Here is a 17,752-nt window from a genome sequence, read left to right as displayed (position 1 = left end):
GATATAGTTTGGCGGCAAGGTACAATGAGTACAGGAGATATGCTGGGCAGCAAGTGGTGAAAAGAAGGGTCTTACCGATGCCGTGATCTCAAACAGTTCCAAAGCGGCAGGCAAAGCATTCCGTGAATGAAGTAAAGGTCTGGTACACGAGCAGGTGGATATTACCAAAACGGCAGGCAAAGCAGTCCGTGAATGAAGTAAACAGGCCTGGTACACGAGGGCAAGAGTAGGGTTGAAGACGGAAATTCTAAATACCGGGATGCAACTTTAATCAGAAGCAGCGTTTCGTCCGGTTCCGAGGTTCAAATCGGGAAGGAGAAGGCGGAACCGGACGAAACCGAGGCTCACGCATCATCGCCTCTGGGCTGACAGAGGGAGGCGGAAAACTGGGAATTGTAGTCCAAAATGCCGCAGAGTGAGCCGAAGCGACTATTCACCAGGGCAGTTGCCAGTGGGTATAGAATGGGTTTGCGCAATGACGCATACCCCTACGGAGGGCAACAACCTTCCTGCGGGCCTGCCGAGGCGTAACATTACCTCTTCCTCTCCATAAGGGCAGGAAGAGTACACCAGGCAATTCCCCCCTTGCTGGGTGAAGATCCTGTCCGGTGGTATGTCATTGTCATTATCATAACAGTCATTGGGGATTGGTCCTATCAGTTAATTTCCTAGATCCATGTAAAAATGTCAGTTATTAATGTCGCCATTCCAATAATGGTGTCTACGCTCAGAGTGATACTCCTGAGGTCGCTGTTATCCATCACTATTGGAATGGTGTTGTGTTCTACATTGACTAATGGAGTGGGTTTAACCCCAACCCCTGCTGTTGGAGAAGGGCATTGAGATGTACATATGTGTCAGGATTTTGTAATTTCTGTCCTCTTTTAATTTTTAATTCAAGTGGGAATTGTCGGTGACCTCCTCTCCAATTTGAACTTCAACAGCATACGGCAGCAATTGGGCTGACCGAAATGCTTTTTCAGAATCATCAAAGCCCATGGGATTTCCCCCTAGTCGGGACCAGGCCTTGAAATGTATAAGGTCAAAATTAATTGCAAACCGATTGAGAATGTCACTGCCTAAATAGAATGCTGCAGGGACATCTCGCACAACACAACAATTATGTTCTATGCTTTTGTCACTATAGACATTTTGAGGATACACCTGCTAGGCAGGAGATGTTTGGAATTGGGAGTTTCCTTGCCCATGTCCCATCGATCAATTTAAATGTGGGAATGGTTGGATCTTTTGGGAGCTTTCTGAACATGGCTTCACTGATGAAGCTCTTCCCGTTGTTCAGGCCCACTGTTATACTTGAGCTAAAATATGGCGCTGGTGCGCAGTGTATTCTGGGAGCACTCAGAGCCATAATGGATATTTACTTCATGCCGCATTGAAAGGCTGTACTCATTTGGCTGAGAGCTAGGTTTACTATGCTGAAGAAAACATGCTTTCCAAACCTGGTATGCAGTCAAGGACATTCTTCTGGGAAAGCTAGCTTTGTTATGTCTTGTTATGAGTTATGGGACTGTTTTCTGTGGCGCTTGTTTTTAGAGGAGGGAAGCACTTTGCTCCTTGAGGTTACTGTCGGTTGACACAGCTGGCAACCAACAGCTGCCTATCAATGCACAAGTGCGTTGCCAGAAGGTTCGAGAAATTACCACCCCTTTTTGAGGAGTGCATATATGCGGAACCCCTTAATGGTCAGACGAGACCTGAGTCGGAGGGGGGGCGCTTCCGTCCGGCATACCTGTGGGCTGTTGTGCTCTCAGCCTGGCTGTCATCTGGTTCTTCCAGCCGCTTCTGGCGAGATGAGGGATCCAGTTACGCCCACGGTGATGTATTTTCTTTTGAATTCTCTGTTTCTTCTGTGATTTATTACTGTGTTATCACTTCTTGCTTCCAAGCTTTGAATAAATAGCCGTATAAGTGCTCATTATTTTCTAAGAGTGTGTGTGGTTGCAAGTCATTGCGTCTACCTGCGTTTAAAGTATTGGCTCCGTAATTGCACTGGTGATTAATGACTGTCCATGCACTCTGGGCGAGCAATACACACACTCAGGAAAAAACAGACTCCTTCCCCTCATTTAACTAAATAGGGAGGAACAACTGAATGTCAGCCAAACTCGGAGCTAGTTTTTATCACTTTTGATTATAGAGTTTGGATTTTCAGATTGTGAGTGGCTTGGGATTCCAGTAGCCACCAGTGCTGAAGATGCACATTGCCCTTGCACTTGAATGTGGGCACAGAATCTCTCCTCATTCTCCTCAAGCCGGCAAAGGTAATGGGCATTTTGGGCAAGCTGGGTGGTCAATTTCTTTATTTTGGACACCGACACAGTGGGGTTTTGGACATTTTTCTGTGCCAGAGTCTGGGAATCTGTAACACAAATGTGGCATCCTGAAATGGGTGGAATTTTGGAATCCCCTGTTTCCCTTAGCTCTGTGCTGCCCCCTCTTACCTGGTAGCAGTCACTAGAACCAATGGTGGGGAGGACCCCTCCTTTACAATTGTTTTCTTAGGGTGACAATCCTGGGGTTCAGGGATGGGTGACTTTGAATCAGTCCCCACACCCACCCAGTCTTCATTCAGATCTCTTGGGACCCATTTTTCTTTGGGAGGAATTCCCCCGTCCCTGAAGGAGAAGATTTTTTTCCCCAGAATCCTCTAAGGATTCTTCCCCTTCAAACTGGAGGACACTAACTTCCTCCACAAAATGGGCCTTTTTGATGTCTTTATTTCTCCTAACCACCCTCTGTTCACTGGGTTGCGGATTTTAGGGGGCAGGAGATTTTTGTTCCAGTTCTGGGATGTCCAGGGACTTTTCACAGGTGAGGAAGGAAGCTTCCTTTAGGGCTTTACACCCCCCTTCTTCCCGTGCCTCCTCCTCTAGAACCGGTGAGTTGTCAGAGTTCTCTCCCTGTCATTGTTCTGGGGTGCCAGACCCTTGGTTTGTGGGGTTCTGAGCCGCCATGTTCATCTGAGGATTCTTATGAGCCCTCGACATGCGGCTCAGATCCTGAGTGAGGTTCTGGACATGGAGCTCCAGTTGGGACACCCGTTCTGGCTGGTACGTGGGTCTTTGTTCATACCTAGGTGGTTCTCCGGAAGGGTAACAATCCCTTCTCCCAGAGTACTCTGGCTATTGGGGATTTTGGTAACGCTCCACCCTTGGCCTCCCCTCTACCGGATTGGGTGGTATGGACTCCTGAAACGGAGGAAGGAAAGGAGGGTTGTCCTGCAGGTTGGGGTTTGGTAGGTACTGGGGAAAGAAACTTAACCCACGATTTGGGGGATTACTGCCCTCCTGAGGGAAGTTAGGAGGGAAGTTTCCATGGGGCAGTACTCACGTGGTTTGATCCCCTCCTTGGGCTGGGGGAGTCCATACATACCCCAAGATAGGTTGTTAGCCCTTGTATCTGGGACTTATGCAATCAGGAGAGTTAGGGGTCCCATTGGTGGGGTTACCTCCCTGACTGCCACCTGTTGCTGATTGATCAGATGGCCTTCAGATGGCCTTCTTTACCTCTGATTCGGCTGATTTTGGGACGGTTGGTTTTTAGGCCCCCCTTTTCTAGGTCTAAAAGGGGAGCCACCTTAGCAGCAGCGGGGCTGTTGGCCGTTTTATTTTTAATCTGGTTTTTATTTTCTGCAGGTTTTTGGACCTCATAGATCTGGGTAGCCTGCTCTATTACCCTGTGCAGGGTCCTTTTATCATGAAAATCCTTCACCAACTGGGTCATTATGTATTTTGGGAGCACATGAAAATAGGTAGTTATAAACTCTCTACTAACCGTGCGCACCTTCCTGGTAGTTTGTACAAAGGCGCGTTTTAGTTAATGCACAAATTCTCTTGGGGCCTGATCTTCTCCACATTGTAAATTGTAGGCCGCTTTGCGTGCCTCCTGGGGGTTTCTGTGGGTGGAAAAGTGCTTCAAGATGGCCACCTTGTAGGTGGACCACCTTGAATGGTTTTGATCTTCCAGCCCAGCAAAAAAGCTGGAGTACTCCGGAGAGCACGTCCACATGGCATAATCTATGCAGTTCTGGCTATCTTTGATGTGAAAAGTGTCCATCATCTGTTCATAGAGTTCCAGATATTCTCAGACACAATATTCTGCGTTTTTGTGGTACAATGTTATGAAATTCCTAATAGCCTTGATCTGCCTAATGGGTCTTTCATCAGAACTCTCCTCTGTTTATTTGCCCTCTTTTGCCGCGTCACCTGAGTCCACTCGCCCTCAGACTCAGAGCCGCTACTGTTTGAGGTTCCCTCATGATCTTCTTGGCGCTCTCCGATTCTGTGAGCTTGTGAGGGGTTCGCAGAATGGTGGGGCCTAGTTTCTTCTCCCCTGTGGTGCACAGGAGAGTAGTCTTCTGACTACTCCCTGCTTCCAGGGTTGGCAGAGGATCCCCCCCACTGCCCTGATTGGGTGGAGGTCTTCAGAATTCTCTTTTGGGGCCTCCTTTCATGCTGTTTTTCTGCAAATCGAACCAAATGGTCCCTTTGGAGATAGTGCTTCTGCAGATCTAATTCCCTGACTTTCTCCTCGTAGGAGGCTTCCTGGTCAGAGACATCAGCCATGATATTTTCAAATCTATACATGGACTCCCGCCCGCCCATCAATTTCTGAGGGGCTCTGACCTGTCAGCTCCATCATGCTAGGCCTATTTAATTCTGACTGCCTCACGGTTTCTGGCTCATGTGAACTGGTAGACATGAAGTCAGCAGTGGCTTGGGGATACAAATTGGTAAGTGGGTTTGAGGCCCTTGGTACAGAGGGCATCACACTGTGATCAGGGGTTTCCCTGTCCCTCTCTACTTGCTCAGGGTTTCTCAAGTTTGGATTTAGTCTGGCATACTCTTTCTCCAACCTCCCTAGTGTCTCCTTCTCAGCCCCTACCTCTTGTTACTAGGCAAAGGTCTGAGCATTTTGCTCCGCTATCAGGGCTTGACTGGCCTCTATGACCCACTCTTGAGCTGCCACCTGCTTGTGGAGTCCATTGTTCTCCTCACAGAGGGCCTCATAGTCTCTTTGCACTACCTGTATGGTCTGGGAACACTGAGACAATTTCTGTTGCAGGAGGTGAACCTCCCTTTTCTGCACATTTAGAGCCTCTATGACCTGCTCCAACTCGAGTTCCATTTGTCTCCTATGTCCCATTAATTTTTCACGTTTTTCGTTTATGCCAATCAGTCCCTGAAGGTCTGACTCCCTTCTCTCCAGATTGGTTTTTAAATTGCACATTTCCTGGTATAGGGCCTCTTTCTCCTGATACACAGCACCCCTTTGTTCAGCCAGGTCATCCCTTTGTTGCGTTATGGCACCTAATTTCTGGTGCTCTTGATCAAATTCTGCTTGCGAGTGGAGTTCTTTAATAATTAATTACTTTCCTCTACCACTTTCTCAATCTGTTTTCGTAACATGGTTATTTGTTCTGAGCAAAATTTATTATATTTTAGTTGTTGATTTAGTTTCTGTTGTTAACTGACACTCCTCTTTCAGTGAATCTAATTGGGTCTCTTGTTCTGAATTATTTTGCTGTTGTAGAGCAAAGTCCTCTTTTAGCTGTTTAATGTAGTTTACAAATTCTACCTCAGAATCTTGGCTCTTTTTCAATTTCTCTTCCACTAATTTTAATTCAGTCTGGATTTGGTTTAAGAGCCCGGACTGGTTTTGCGCAAGGGTTCTGTTTTCTTCATGTTTTGCCTGCATCACTCCGATATGGAGATACATGTAGGCTGTGATTCTGACAATTTTAATCTCAGAGTCATCTACAACTCGCTCAAAGCTTGATGTAATAGGCCACCGTCCTGCCACATATCCATGTTGATGTCGGTGAACTGTTGTATCATTTCTTCTAGCCAGATCGCCTCATCTTGCTGTGCCCATCTCCCTCTGACAAATTACTTGTGCAGAAGGTGCTGCCTAGCCATGTTAATCTCTACTGTGGTACTTTTGGAAAGTGTTCTTTCTTTATTAATTCATTTATATAAGGGTAACCTGTATTCTGTTGCTTTTTGTCTAGTTTGGGGTTGATTTTAGTTTAGTTTTACACACAGGCCTGGTAATTAGGGGCTATGTTTTGGAGAGGCGTTTTCTACAGCGTAACACAGCTTTCTACCCCCACAAAGTATCACTACCTTGAAGGTTAGCCTGCTGTGTTAAGCTGCCACGGGTGAAAACACAATCTCAATCCCCGGCATGAGCCTCCAATCTGTTAAGGATTCTAATGGGGTGACACACACACCGGACCATGACTCTTGATACTGGCCTAGGCTGCAGCGCACAATAAAAACACTCACACAGGTTAAAATGTTAAAACGGTTTGAAAAACGGGTTGAATAGGCAGAGTAGGAATGCAGTTTTTATGCTAAATAATAGATACACATCACAGGAATGTTAGGCAAGTGAAAGGGTAACTCTAGATGAATGCCAAGAGGAGATGATTCTTAGTAGGAAAGGAAATTCGGTTTGAAAATAAAAGCAGTGGCCAAGGAAAATCAGTTTACAAGGAATTACAAGTTTTACTTAAACTAGATTTAAGCAAAGAATGGTAAGGAAGGGAAAAATGACGCTAACACCTAGAAATCACACTTGAGTTTGGGATTTAGGACAGCCAACCGGGTTTCTGGACTCAAAGGATCTGGTCACGGGACATTGGCGGGCTCTCCAAGTAGGGGACAGCTGGTAACCGGGGTCGGGTCTCAATAGATAGCGAGGTGCATCAGCTGGATAAAACAGGTGACAGGGGGGGCAGGCAGCGCTAGATAATCCCAATGAGGGTTACAACACCTTTCCACTTTCTCCCTGAATTAGTGAGATTTTATTATGGGGTTTAGTTCTGAAGGGTGGTTCTGCCTGGATCAACTATCCCTTTCCTGGCAGGAGAGCCTGGAATCTTGCAGGGTGAATCTGGAATGTCTGGACCTCAGGTTGCGCAGGAGTTGGAAAATTCATAAGAGTGTGTCCTTTGTCTCTCTGAGTCTCCCCCTTTTATAAGGCGGGTGACATCACAGGATTTACCATGGGGGAAGGCCTTTGACTTGACATGCCTCTAACAACTGGATTGATCAGGGTTTACTGTTACTGCCTTCCTGTCAACTGGTTGGTCTTCAATTACATGACATCAGTTTGATGGTGTGAGCTTAAATTGCCCATGCCCTCCCACAGCCATTTTTACCAAAAATCAGTTATGACATAAATTGCACTTAATTACAGTTGTGGCATTTTTAAAAAGTCACATAGGCAAATGACACATTTCATACAGAGCATAACATTCCGACTCCCAAGTCTGTACTTTGTAATTTCGCCCTTCTAATAATCTTTAGCACTTTTCAGTGGGAAATATTTCACCTAAAATTCTACAATTTTATATATGTGACCTATTATCACAGAGCATGTTTGCATTAAATTTTAAAGTTGCACAATGTACACTTTCTCCATGATTTCCATTTTTCTGCCGTTTGCGTTCCCTACATACTAGGGACAACTACTATGTGTTGTTTTAATGATACAACAATTGAATTTAAACTGTTAAACTTTCGCATTGCTGCGTTGTCCGGTTGCAGAAATAAACGTCTTAAAGTATATTAAATAAAATAGTCTTTTGCCCCAGATGGGCTGGCTTTTGTCTTCCAAATAAGTGCATTTCCTTCCAACACAAAGCCAACTGTCAGCCCTAGTCCTGTGTTGCCATGGAGTTGCCTTTGAAGCTCCCCAGTTTGAGTTTGAGGGGAGGTGCTGCTAAAATAGTCACACCTATGTGTCCCAGAAATCCATTCTGCCAGGCTGGAGCACAGCCACAGAGTCTGACGAGGGTGCGATATCCACCACCATTGTCTATTCATATGCCTTGGGGGCTCGTCCACTGGAAGGGATGCAGATCCTGTTCCCAGGAAGCAAATCGCCTTTGAAGCCAGGCCAGGAAATACCTGTTCTGTGGCTTCAGCACAGTAAATGCATTTATTTTATTTATTTTTCTGAACCAGAAAGCAAATCTGTTGGAATTAAATATCCCATATATGTTTATAAACAAACCCCCCCTCACATTTCTAAGCAAGGACAGGGTTTTAATTCAACATTTCACTTTTAAACAGCATTTTCTTGTTTGTCAAAAGCACATTTTACAAGTGGGGTAATTTTGCTGGGATGTCACTTTCAAATGTGGCTTTTCTTGGTATCTTTATTCTAAGCATTTCCACAGCCATACTTAATTTCTACCACACCAGAATCTGTTCCACACAAGGATCCTTTCAAACTGACATGCTAAGAGAGAGAAGGCTTCTTACGAAGAATTTAGCTGTGACATTGTGTTGCAAATTAAAGTGTTTTTCTTCATACAGCTTCGAGTGAAGTTCTTTGTTATTTCACAGATCTTGCCTGGCACAGCCTGTCATCCAGTGAGAAATTCCCCCTTTTGCTGGAGCCCAACCTGAATATGAATGGACCTAGCTGGGTCTCACTGGATCAGAACTGTGTACTGTGGAACAGATGAAAAGGGGCATCAGGGCGCAGCCATTTTAAAAGGCAGAATGTTTCTTTTTTTAGTAAAAAGCTGTGGGCTGGCAGCCCAGCAACGCTGCCTTTGAGATCTTTCTTTTTGGTGCAAATGAACTTTTATCTGGAACCACTGAAGAAAATACTGGCAACAATTTTCAGGATATTTGGTGTTTCATATCCCCCCCATGTGTGGCTGGTAAGACAGCACGGTCATTATTTTGGTGACTGCAAAACGCAGTTTTAAGGCAAGGCGATAGTGCTCAACAGCACCAGCGCAGCCATTCTGCTTGTGACTGCTGAGATGTGATTTGGTGGTGTAGGAGAGTTCTGCTGGGTGGTAGATGTATCCCACAAAGTCATCAGAGAACCAGGTTTCAGTGATGAAAAGGATGTCAGGGTTCTCGTTTGAGCTAAGGTCAACAATCATGTGTTTATTTCTGGCGACTGATCTGGCGTAAATTAGGATGCAAGAGAGGAGGTGAGGGAGGCAACGTCCTGAACAAGGAGGTGGGGGGTTTAAGGAGGGAGATGAGGCTGGGAGGCATGCGTGGGGTAAGAAGGGGAGGGAGAAAGAGGGGAAAAGGATGAGAGGATGGACAGGGTTGGGCAAGGGTGTCGGTGTGTAGCAGAGTGGGGAGGAAAGTGGTTGCAGGGGTAGATGGGGAAGGAGCGCCGGTGGTGGCGTCTATGGGTAGAACGCCTTCTGCGCCTGAGCCGAAAGGGGGCTGCCCAAGGGGCATGGGTGCAGTGAGCCAGAGCACTGGCTCAGAGATCAGAACAAACAGCACACTGATCTCAGGACAGGCAGGCAGCTCATAGGGACACGAGATGCGCGCAGCATCATGCGGACGGTCTGACACTTGCATGGACCTCACGTTGCCCAGGGCATAGAGTGTGTCTGTTTCACAGTACTAGGCATGGCCAAGCAGCATGTCATCAATCAAATTAATGGGCCATTTATCACACCCACCTTACACTGGAGGAGGAGGCTGGGCCTTAGGCAGCCAGGCATGCAGCCATTAAGCGGTAGGTAAATCTGTAGGTGTTAAGACTGCTTAAAAAGGAGTAGCCTCTGCCTGAATCGGTAGGGTTGTGTAAGGCAAGGTTTGTATGCAGTACCCTCTAGGAACATTACAAACAACTCTGACTACAGGTATATGAAACCCAACCTTTGATATAAGCTTGTACTACACAGTTTTGGTAGCGAATGAGCAGTCGGGCTTATCTCCAGAGGGGTCAGTGTGAGCTGTAGTGGAGTTACACAGAGATTTACAGTTACAAGTATTCAAATAAACTCTTATACTCAAGGTTTCTTGATTAACCCATTATTTATTTATCAGTCAGTTAGAATAAGCTTTCTTCAAAAGGGAGCAATATAACAGTAACACTCAAATACACTTAATGAAATACACAATCTAAAGATCCTAAATCAGTAGATACACTTTTGGGATGACCCACAGACACTACCTACACCCTCAGGTGACTTCAATTGCTAGGGTGCTGGGGACATTAATATATCACTGTTGCATTTAAAATCATATAGTAATAAGCTTAAGGAAAAGATTATTTAGAACAAACAAGAGACCACAAATATTCTAAAGCAGGCAAATATTTTCAGGTCCCCCAATAAGAGTCATTCAGTAGAAGAGGCTAAGCCAAAGTCAATAGGCAAAAGTCTATGTGAGCTGAAGCACATCTTTGTAGGCAAGTAGAAAATCTTTTCACAATGTTTTAGAATTCTTTGAAGAAAAGAAGAATCAAATGTAGGGCCACAAGCTGATTAGGCTTGTGAGTAGTAGAAGATGCAAGCAACTCTACATAAGAGGTAAGTTCTCTTAGACTTTGTACAGTACCCTTAGAATGAAGAAAAGATGCAGCAGATTACTCTTGTTCCTGTGCAGTTCTGCAGATCTCACTGTTCTGGGCCTCAGTCATGGGGACAGGAGGGAGGATGTCAGGGGACTCCTGCACTGCACTGGTACGGTCAAAACTTGCAACCAACAAACTTCACTTTCAGTTCTTGTTCGGTGTTTCAGCTCCTCGCGTCTACCGCAAATAGCAACACCACGGTTCCTGGCTGTCGAGATGGACTTTCCTTGCTTCTGGGCTCCCGCACTCTGTTGAGGGGGCTCAGGCGCGGTCAGTCCTGCTTCCTGGGAGCCCAGAGGATCTTCCTGGAGCTCTGGGCCAGCTTAAAAGCAACGCACACAATCTGGTGTTCCTCTCCCTGGCTATACAGTTTCAAGCAGCAACTCCGTGGTAATTCAACCAGCTCCAAGATGGATGTCCAGGTGGCTTGCTTTGGAGTTGATTGGTCCCACCAAAGTCATCTTTGCAGGGGCTTCTCTGTCGATACAAATTTGGAGTTTCAGCACAGCAGCAGGGTTTCACCGGGCAAACCAACGGTCCAGTAGTTGCAGCAGGCGTCCTCTTCAAGGTCTTCTTCGGTTCCTCGCCCAGTGGTCGACTCTGCCTTCCAAGCCAAAAGCCTTGCCTTTTATTCAGTTCTCTCCCATTCATTCCAGCCTTGCTGTCAGTCACCCAGCAGGGTGGCTGTCCTTGCCAGATAGTCAGCCGGCCAATCACCAGAGGGCATTTGGGTCTCCTAGGAGACTAAGCAAAGGGAGTTTCGGGCACCTCCCTCACTTCCTTCCTACCCCAGACACCCTGGAGCCAGAGACGGGCTTCACTTGTGAATCCCACCAAAGGCAAAACGAACAATGGGACCAAACCTGGTTTGGTGCGCAGAGTAAATCTCAAGAAGGACATTTCCACAAAGAAATGGCGAATAAAGAAGACCAGGGCCATTTTAACAAAAATGGCACCCTTGGGTGCTTTACTGCAGGTGCGAACGCGGTAAATGTGCACCATGGTAGTTAAAACGAAACCACTGCCACCAGCCATTCAGTGAGAAAAGGGTAACATACAAAATGTTACATGAAAAGCTAGACAAAGGGGATACTAGGTAAGCCCTCCAGCACCCTATTGTAAAATAGTGTGTGCTGGGTCTAGAAATGTACAAATGTAAGTAAAGTCAATTTCACTTAACTGCTCTGGAAAACAGTAGTTGAACCCAGAGAAGGTATTTAAACCTTTGGGAAATCTGTAAGACGTCCCTGTGCCACTATACTGAAGGTGCTGTGTGACACAATGTAAAAGATGATGCCTATGGAGTTTGTCAGACTCCGCAACCCAAAGAAAACACTGTGTACAAAATCACATTAAAATACATGAGCGAGTGGGAAAAAGGGTCTCACTCTCTCCAGGTTAAAATAATCAAGTCCTCAAAATCCAGCAAAGTTGCTGGGGGTCTCTAAGGTGGAGGGAATTAGCACATTTCTGAGAATTCTCCCTAACAGGTTGGCAAGTATGCAGCTGGACATGCACAATGAACTTGCACCGCACACATCCAACCACAGCGCTACGCGTGCTGGCAAGTACCAATATAATGCACTTTTTGTCCTGCCATATTAACATGTTCAGAGGCAGTGTCAGTGGCCTGGTGTTCTCTGAACTGCACACTTTGCTGCTAACCTACAGTAGTCACACAATCATGCCTTGGTGAGAACAACCCCACACAAGTAAGTTTGCCCCTGCTTTCTGATATCTGAAGTTAGCCCCTCCCCTAACATGTAGGGTTAGGGGCCCCTCTCGCAACATTTGAGTTTTAAAAGTTGCATTGAAAATGTTTATAAGACATAGCCATACCTCTCAACCTTTTTTGATACCAAGGCGGGTGAAAACCCAGAAAGGCCATAAACATAAAAGTAGGACTGCCGTAAAAACATGAAACGGCAGTCCTATTTCTATGTCGCTGACCTTTTACGGGAGGGGGGTGGGGAGGAATGCTCCCAGGCACAATCTTCTCATTGGAGGAGAGCGCCAGGGAGGGGGAAGGGGGAGGAAATGGGGGCGTGAAAAGCATGACACTTGCTTTTCACGCCTCCATTCGCGCAGGAAGAGTCGCGCCGGGACCCGATTTCGGGATCTCGAAATCGGGTCCCGGCAAAAATATGAATCGTAGCTCCCACCTTTGCCAAGGCGGGTGAAACAGATGAGCTGGCGGGTGGGCGGGTGTGTAGATGCTTTGGCGGGTGACAACCGCCAAAAGCGGGTGAGTTGAGAGCTATGCATAGCAAGCAACATTACAAACCTTATCAAGTCCCTCAGAGGGTGAGAGGATCACATATAAGGAGTTCTTGATTATGGCACCTGGTATACAAGTAAAATACTATACATTCAACGTACGCGGTGGAGAGCCACAATTTCTGAAACGGGTGTGTTAACAAGTAATGGAAATATTTGCATGAGCAGCATTTTACACGCAACATTTGAAGGGTAATCTCCCCACCCCCAGATCTGAAACTAGTTGCGCCCCTGATCATCATCGCCTATCAACATGAGGCGTGGGTGCCAGAAACAGATGGGAGCTAGGCAATAATTAATGAATGCGAAATATATAGATAACGAAAAATAAAGCACTGACGAAACAATATTAATTGTATCGTCCTTTACAACCTCTCTTCTACTTCACCAATAACACTTCTTCTATGTCTATCATGACAGTCACGTCGGCAAACGTAGCGAAAGCCACAGGTCTATCTTCCATGTTAATGCCGACTTGTTTCGCCAATGAAAGCACCCCTGCCACATCACTTACAAACATTTTCGCCATGGAAACGTGCTGGCCAATCATTATATACCATTTCGATTAGGAGGCATGGTGTACGTTTGACAGACACGCATCTGATCCAACGCCCTGTCCTTTTTCCACGCCTTTGGGCGTGCTCACATTTGGAGTGCTCTAGCAATGCATGGCCGTAGTTGTGACGCTATCGGCCGGGCGTGGCCAGGAGATTGGCAGGTACCCTAACCAGTCAGAATGTATCACGGTCTTTGCAGTTCCACGTCAGCGAAGATGGACGCGCTTATCCTGGTAGGGTGAAAGCTGGGGTTCAGGAAAATGCATTTGGTGCCTGCTGTTCGTGATAGGGGAATATGGAAAACTGAACAGTAGTGATGGTTCCCGCTCTGGCACAATGGCAAGCTTCGAACAACCGTAGCGGATTAGATTTCGCTTTTCTCTCTCGCATTCCTTGAGGCCTGTCGGGCGGAAGAGTGGCCAGGGTTCCAATAAGGGGGCGTCTTAGTGGTGGGAAATGGCTCTAAGCCTGGGGGAGCTGTCATATTGGAGGAGGGTACAGTAAGGTGTTGACTAGATACCCTGAATTTAGGCGCGTATTATGGTGCAAGAGAGGGTGGCTTTGTCACTGTTTGTGGTTGTTATCATGGTGGTCGTGGTAAACACTGTTGGAAAGAAGTGACTGCCTTGCGGTTAGTAGCTTTTAGCGGACATAACGCGTGGATGGTATTGGTTTATGTCCTAAAGTGGGGCGGCCTGGACAGGAACCCCGTGCCATGGAAGTATTGGTAGATGGGACGTGGGAGATGGTTGTCATTTGTGTGACGGTGACGACCATCGACGGAGTAGACGATTGCACCTCCTATAAGAATGCTTTTTGGGAGGGGAGGCTGCTTAGTATACATAGTGCGGCGAGAGTACGTGAGGTCATAGCCGGCAATGACTGTGCATTGTAGTGAAATCACTCAGGAATAAATGGTAAGGAGGTTACACTGGTTTAAGTGTTTTATTTAAACAGAGTCCCCAACAGCCAACCTCCTTCAAACCAGCATCTTCTTGTATGGTTCTGAGATCATGTTCTACAACCATACAAGTACATTCTCAGTGGAATCATTACACAATGCTCTACGTCATAACATCTCCTTCCCCACACTATTTACTGAAACATGCAATTAATAACTTTTAAAAATTAGCGTACATCCTGGAGAGGATGATAGCTTGTAAACTATATATAATTTAACTTGTGTGCTAAACTGAGTACTTTAACTTTAATTTTCTTAGAACTATATAATAGTAAAAGGATATGTGGTGTGGCTCCATAATGACGTCCATCTATATAGTTCAACTGTAGCAGAAATGGTTATAGTCTCAGTAATATATAAAATCCTTCTTGAAGTTATGTATTACTCTCCTGGATCTAGATGGTGATTTATTGCTTTCTACTGGACCCTTATGTGACTTCCCATCGTCATTTCTCTCCATTGTTCCTCCATATTTTTTCCTGGTAAAATTATCTTCAATGTCTCTTGTTTGTCTGGATTTATTTTTCCATATTTCTGGCGTGGAGATTTGTTCAGTTCCATTCTTCCTGTTTTTTCCTACCAATTTAATGTCATTGCATGACCATTTGTTGCCATCTTCCAGAATTACTGATTTCTTGGAACATTCAATTCTTTGGGGAGATCTGAATTTGGATTCTCATTTCATAACTTTCTTGGGTTCTTCCTACCAATTTAATGTCATTGCATGACCATTTGTTGCCATCTTCCAGAATTACTGATTTCTTGGAACATTCAATTCTTTGGGGCGATCTGAATTTGGATTCTCATTTCATAACTTTCTTGGGTTCTTTTACTCTGATCCAGTCTCCATTCTTAAACTTGCTTTCTTTTACATGTTTCCTTTTATCATAATACTCTTTATATTGATTTTGTTTCCTCATGACTTCATCCATATCAACATCCTTGCTCTTTCTTGTATTTATCCAAGCCGGTCTAAGTCTGTTGGTGGCATTCCTTCCTCTCATTAATGTGAATGGTTCCACCTCTGTCACTGAATAAGGAGTCACCTTTTAAGTGTTCAAGGATTCTTTAAGTGTTTCCTTCCATAGCAGGTTATTCGCTACAGCTAATTGAATTGTTCCTTTATAAAGCGATTCATTCTCTCAACCAAGCCGTTACCTATGGGATGGTATAAAGCCGTTGTGCTATGTTTGATGGCACGTTCTTTCAAAAAGCATTGTACTTCTTGTGACATAAATTGAGCTCCATTGTCAGATATCAGCTCTTGTGGTTCTCCTTCTCTACTAAAACATTCTTCCAGAAACTTTGTAACTTTTATGGCAGAAACAGATTCTTCTATGATTCCACTCTCCACCCACTTGGATGTATAATCCACCAAAATGATAAAATATATTTTTGATGGTTCTAGAACTTCATATGGACCAGCTATGTCTATAGCCAGTTTTGTCCAAACTGAATCTGGTACAGTTATTGGTTGTAGTGGTGTGGTCCTGGTCATCTTTCCTTTATCGCTTACCGCACAAGCTGAACATTCTTTGACCAATGTTTCTAATCCGCCCCACATGTTGGGCCACCAATATGTTTCTCTTACTCTCCTCTGTGTCAGACTCCTCCCCACATGTCCTTCATGAGCAATATCCATAATCCTCTTCCTTAATGTTGTAAGAGGAACAATGCGATCACCTCTATAAATACATGTATCATCACATGAAAATTTCATCTTTTATCTTCTCCCATGATCCAATGTCTGTTTTGATATCTTTCCAGCTATTCTCCACCGCTTTCCTCAAACAACTTTGTTCAGGATCTAGTTCGGTAGCCTCAACCCATTCATCTGTACTAAAACTGCGATGTATTTGTGCAATAATGCAATCTGCATCCTGATCTGTCACTTCATCACCTTCGTTGTGGTTTATTCCCTCATCATCACATGGCATGCGGGAAAAACAATCCGCAACTACATTTGTTCTTCCTGGGGTATACTTTATAATCACATTGTATTGCATAATAATCAAGGTCTATCTCCTAATAAGGGGAGATGTCAAATGGGATTCTTTGGATTTAATACATGTATCAGTGGTTTGTGGTCCGTCTTGAGTTCAATCGGGAGTCCCCAAATTAGTCCTTTAAAATGTTCTAATATCCACTTGACTGCTAGTGCCTCCTTTTCAATGGTCGAATAATTCTTTTCTGCCCCCCTCAATATTCTTGAATCAAAAGCAATTGGGACTACAAAACCATTTTGCACTTGTTCTAGGACACCACCCAGTCCCATATTGCTTGCATCAACTGATATCATGGTTTTTGCGCTGCAGTCAAACATCTTTAGAGCAGGTGCTTTGTTGATCAATAGTTTGATTGTGTTCAACTCCTTTTTGCATTCTTCTGACCATTCAAATTTCGTGCCTTTTTATCATCAGTTTCCTCATTTGACATGTTCTATCCGCATAATGGTCTACAAATTTTGAGTAGTATTCTGTCAGGCCCAGTAAACTTCAAAGCTGATCTTTGTTGACAGGCACTGGAAGTTTGAGAATGGTATCTACAAGAGTTTCCTTGGGTTTTATCCCTTCTTCATTAATACAATGACCCAAATATGTCACTTCCTTCTGTTTTATTCTGCACTTTTCAATCTTTAGGGTGAGACCTTTCTGTTGTATGACTTGTAACACCCCCAATAGTTTTGCATCATGATTTTCTTCCGACATGGCAGACACCAATATGTCATCCTGAAAATAATGTACACCCTTTAGCCCACCAAATCAGATGTTGCATCAGTCTCTGGAACACAGCGGCTGCTGACGCCAATCCAAACGGCCTCCTTTTGTATCGAAATGCTCCCAAGGGTGTTATGAATGATGTAAGGTGTCTGGAATCTTCATCTAAAGTAACCTGGTGATATGCAGAAGACAAGTCTAATGTGGTGAAGTATTTAGCTGGTTCCATGGTGGTGAGCATTTCTCCAATATTGGGTAGAGGATGACGATCAACCCAAATATTATTGTTAAGATCTCTTAGATCCACACACATCCTAATCTAATCGAACCTTCCAATTTTCTCACAATACCAATGGGGGACAGCCATTCAGAGCTCTCTATTGGCTCAATAATATCTTGTGAACATAACTTTTCTAGTTCTTTCTGTAATGCTTCTCGAGTACCAATCGGAATGTTCTTTACTTTATGCACTACAGGTTTTGCACCTCTCCTGAGTATTATGCGATGTTTGAATACTTTGAGTACACCTATGTTGTCGTTGAAGACCCTGGGAAAACTTTTCACTAAATTCTCAGCAGAATCGCAAGCATTGTTTACAATACTTAAAATAGGTACACTTTCTCCAGGATGTATTCTGATCTTCAATGATGCTTGTTCCCACCAACCGACTATTGAAAAGCCGTTTTCAGCTACATATAGTTTACAGTATGTACTCCTTCCTTCAAATTCTAACTGTACCCAGGCATATCCGATGATATTGATTGGTGTCTTGCCATACCCTGTCACTCTAACTTTGGTTATATTTAGATCATCCATGTCTTTCTTCAGTACTTTTAGATATGTCTCCATGTCTACCATTGTATATG

At 44.7% G+C, this 17,752-nt stretch overlaps 1 protein-coding gene across 2 annotated transcripts in view; it reads left to right on the top strand.

Moving 5' to 3' along the window:
- The first annotated feature begins 13,313 nt into the window (after nucleotides 1-13,313).
- The window catches only part of COPZ1 (COPI coat complex subunit zeta 1), a 441,777-nt gene continuing 437,338 nt past the window's right edge, over nucleotides 13,314-17,752 (top strand). The window contains exon 1 of one of the 2 annotated variants that reach the window (XM_069653243.1): nucleotides 13,314-13,441. In XM_069653243.1, coding sequence (XP_069509344.1) covers nucleotides 13,388-13,441 — 54 coding nt within the window. In that variant the 5' untranslated portion in view covers nucleotides 13,314-13,387. The remainder of the gene's footprint in view (nucleotides 13,442-17,752) is intronic. The other variant, XM_069653244.1, reaches the window with a different exon arrangement.

Source organism: Ambystoma mexicanum, chromosome 3q, assembly GCF_040938575.1.
Source record: "Ambystoma mexicanum isolate Mex_15411 chromosome 3q, UKY_AmexF1_1, whole genome shotgun sequence".
Taxonomy (NCBI): Eukaryota; Metazoa; Chordata; class Amphibia; order Caudata; family Ambystomatidae; genus Ambystoma; species Ambystoma mexicanum.
This window is presented reverse-complemented; position numbering and strand designations above follow the sequence as displayed.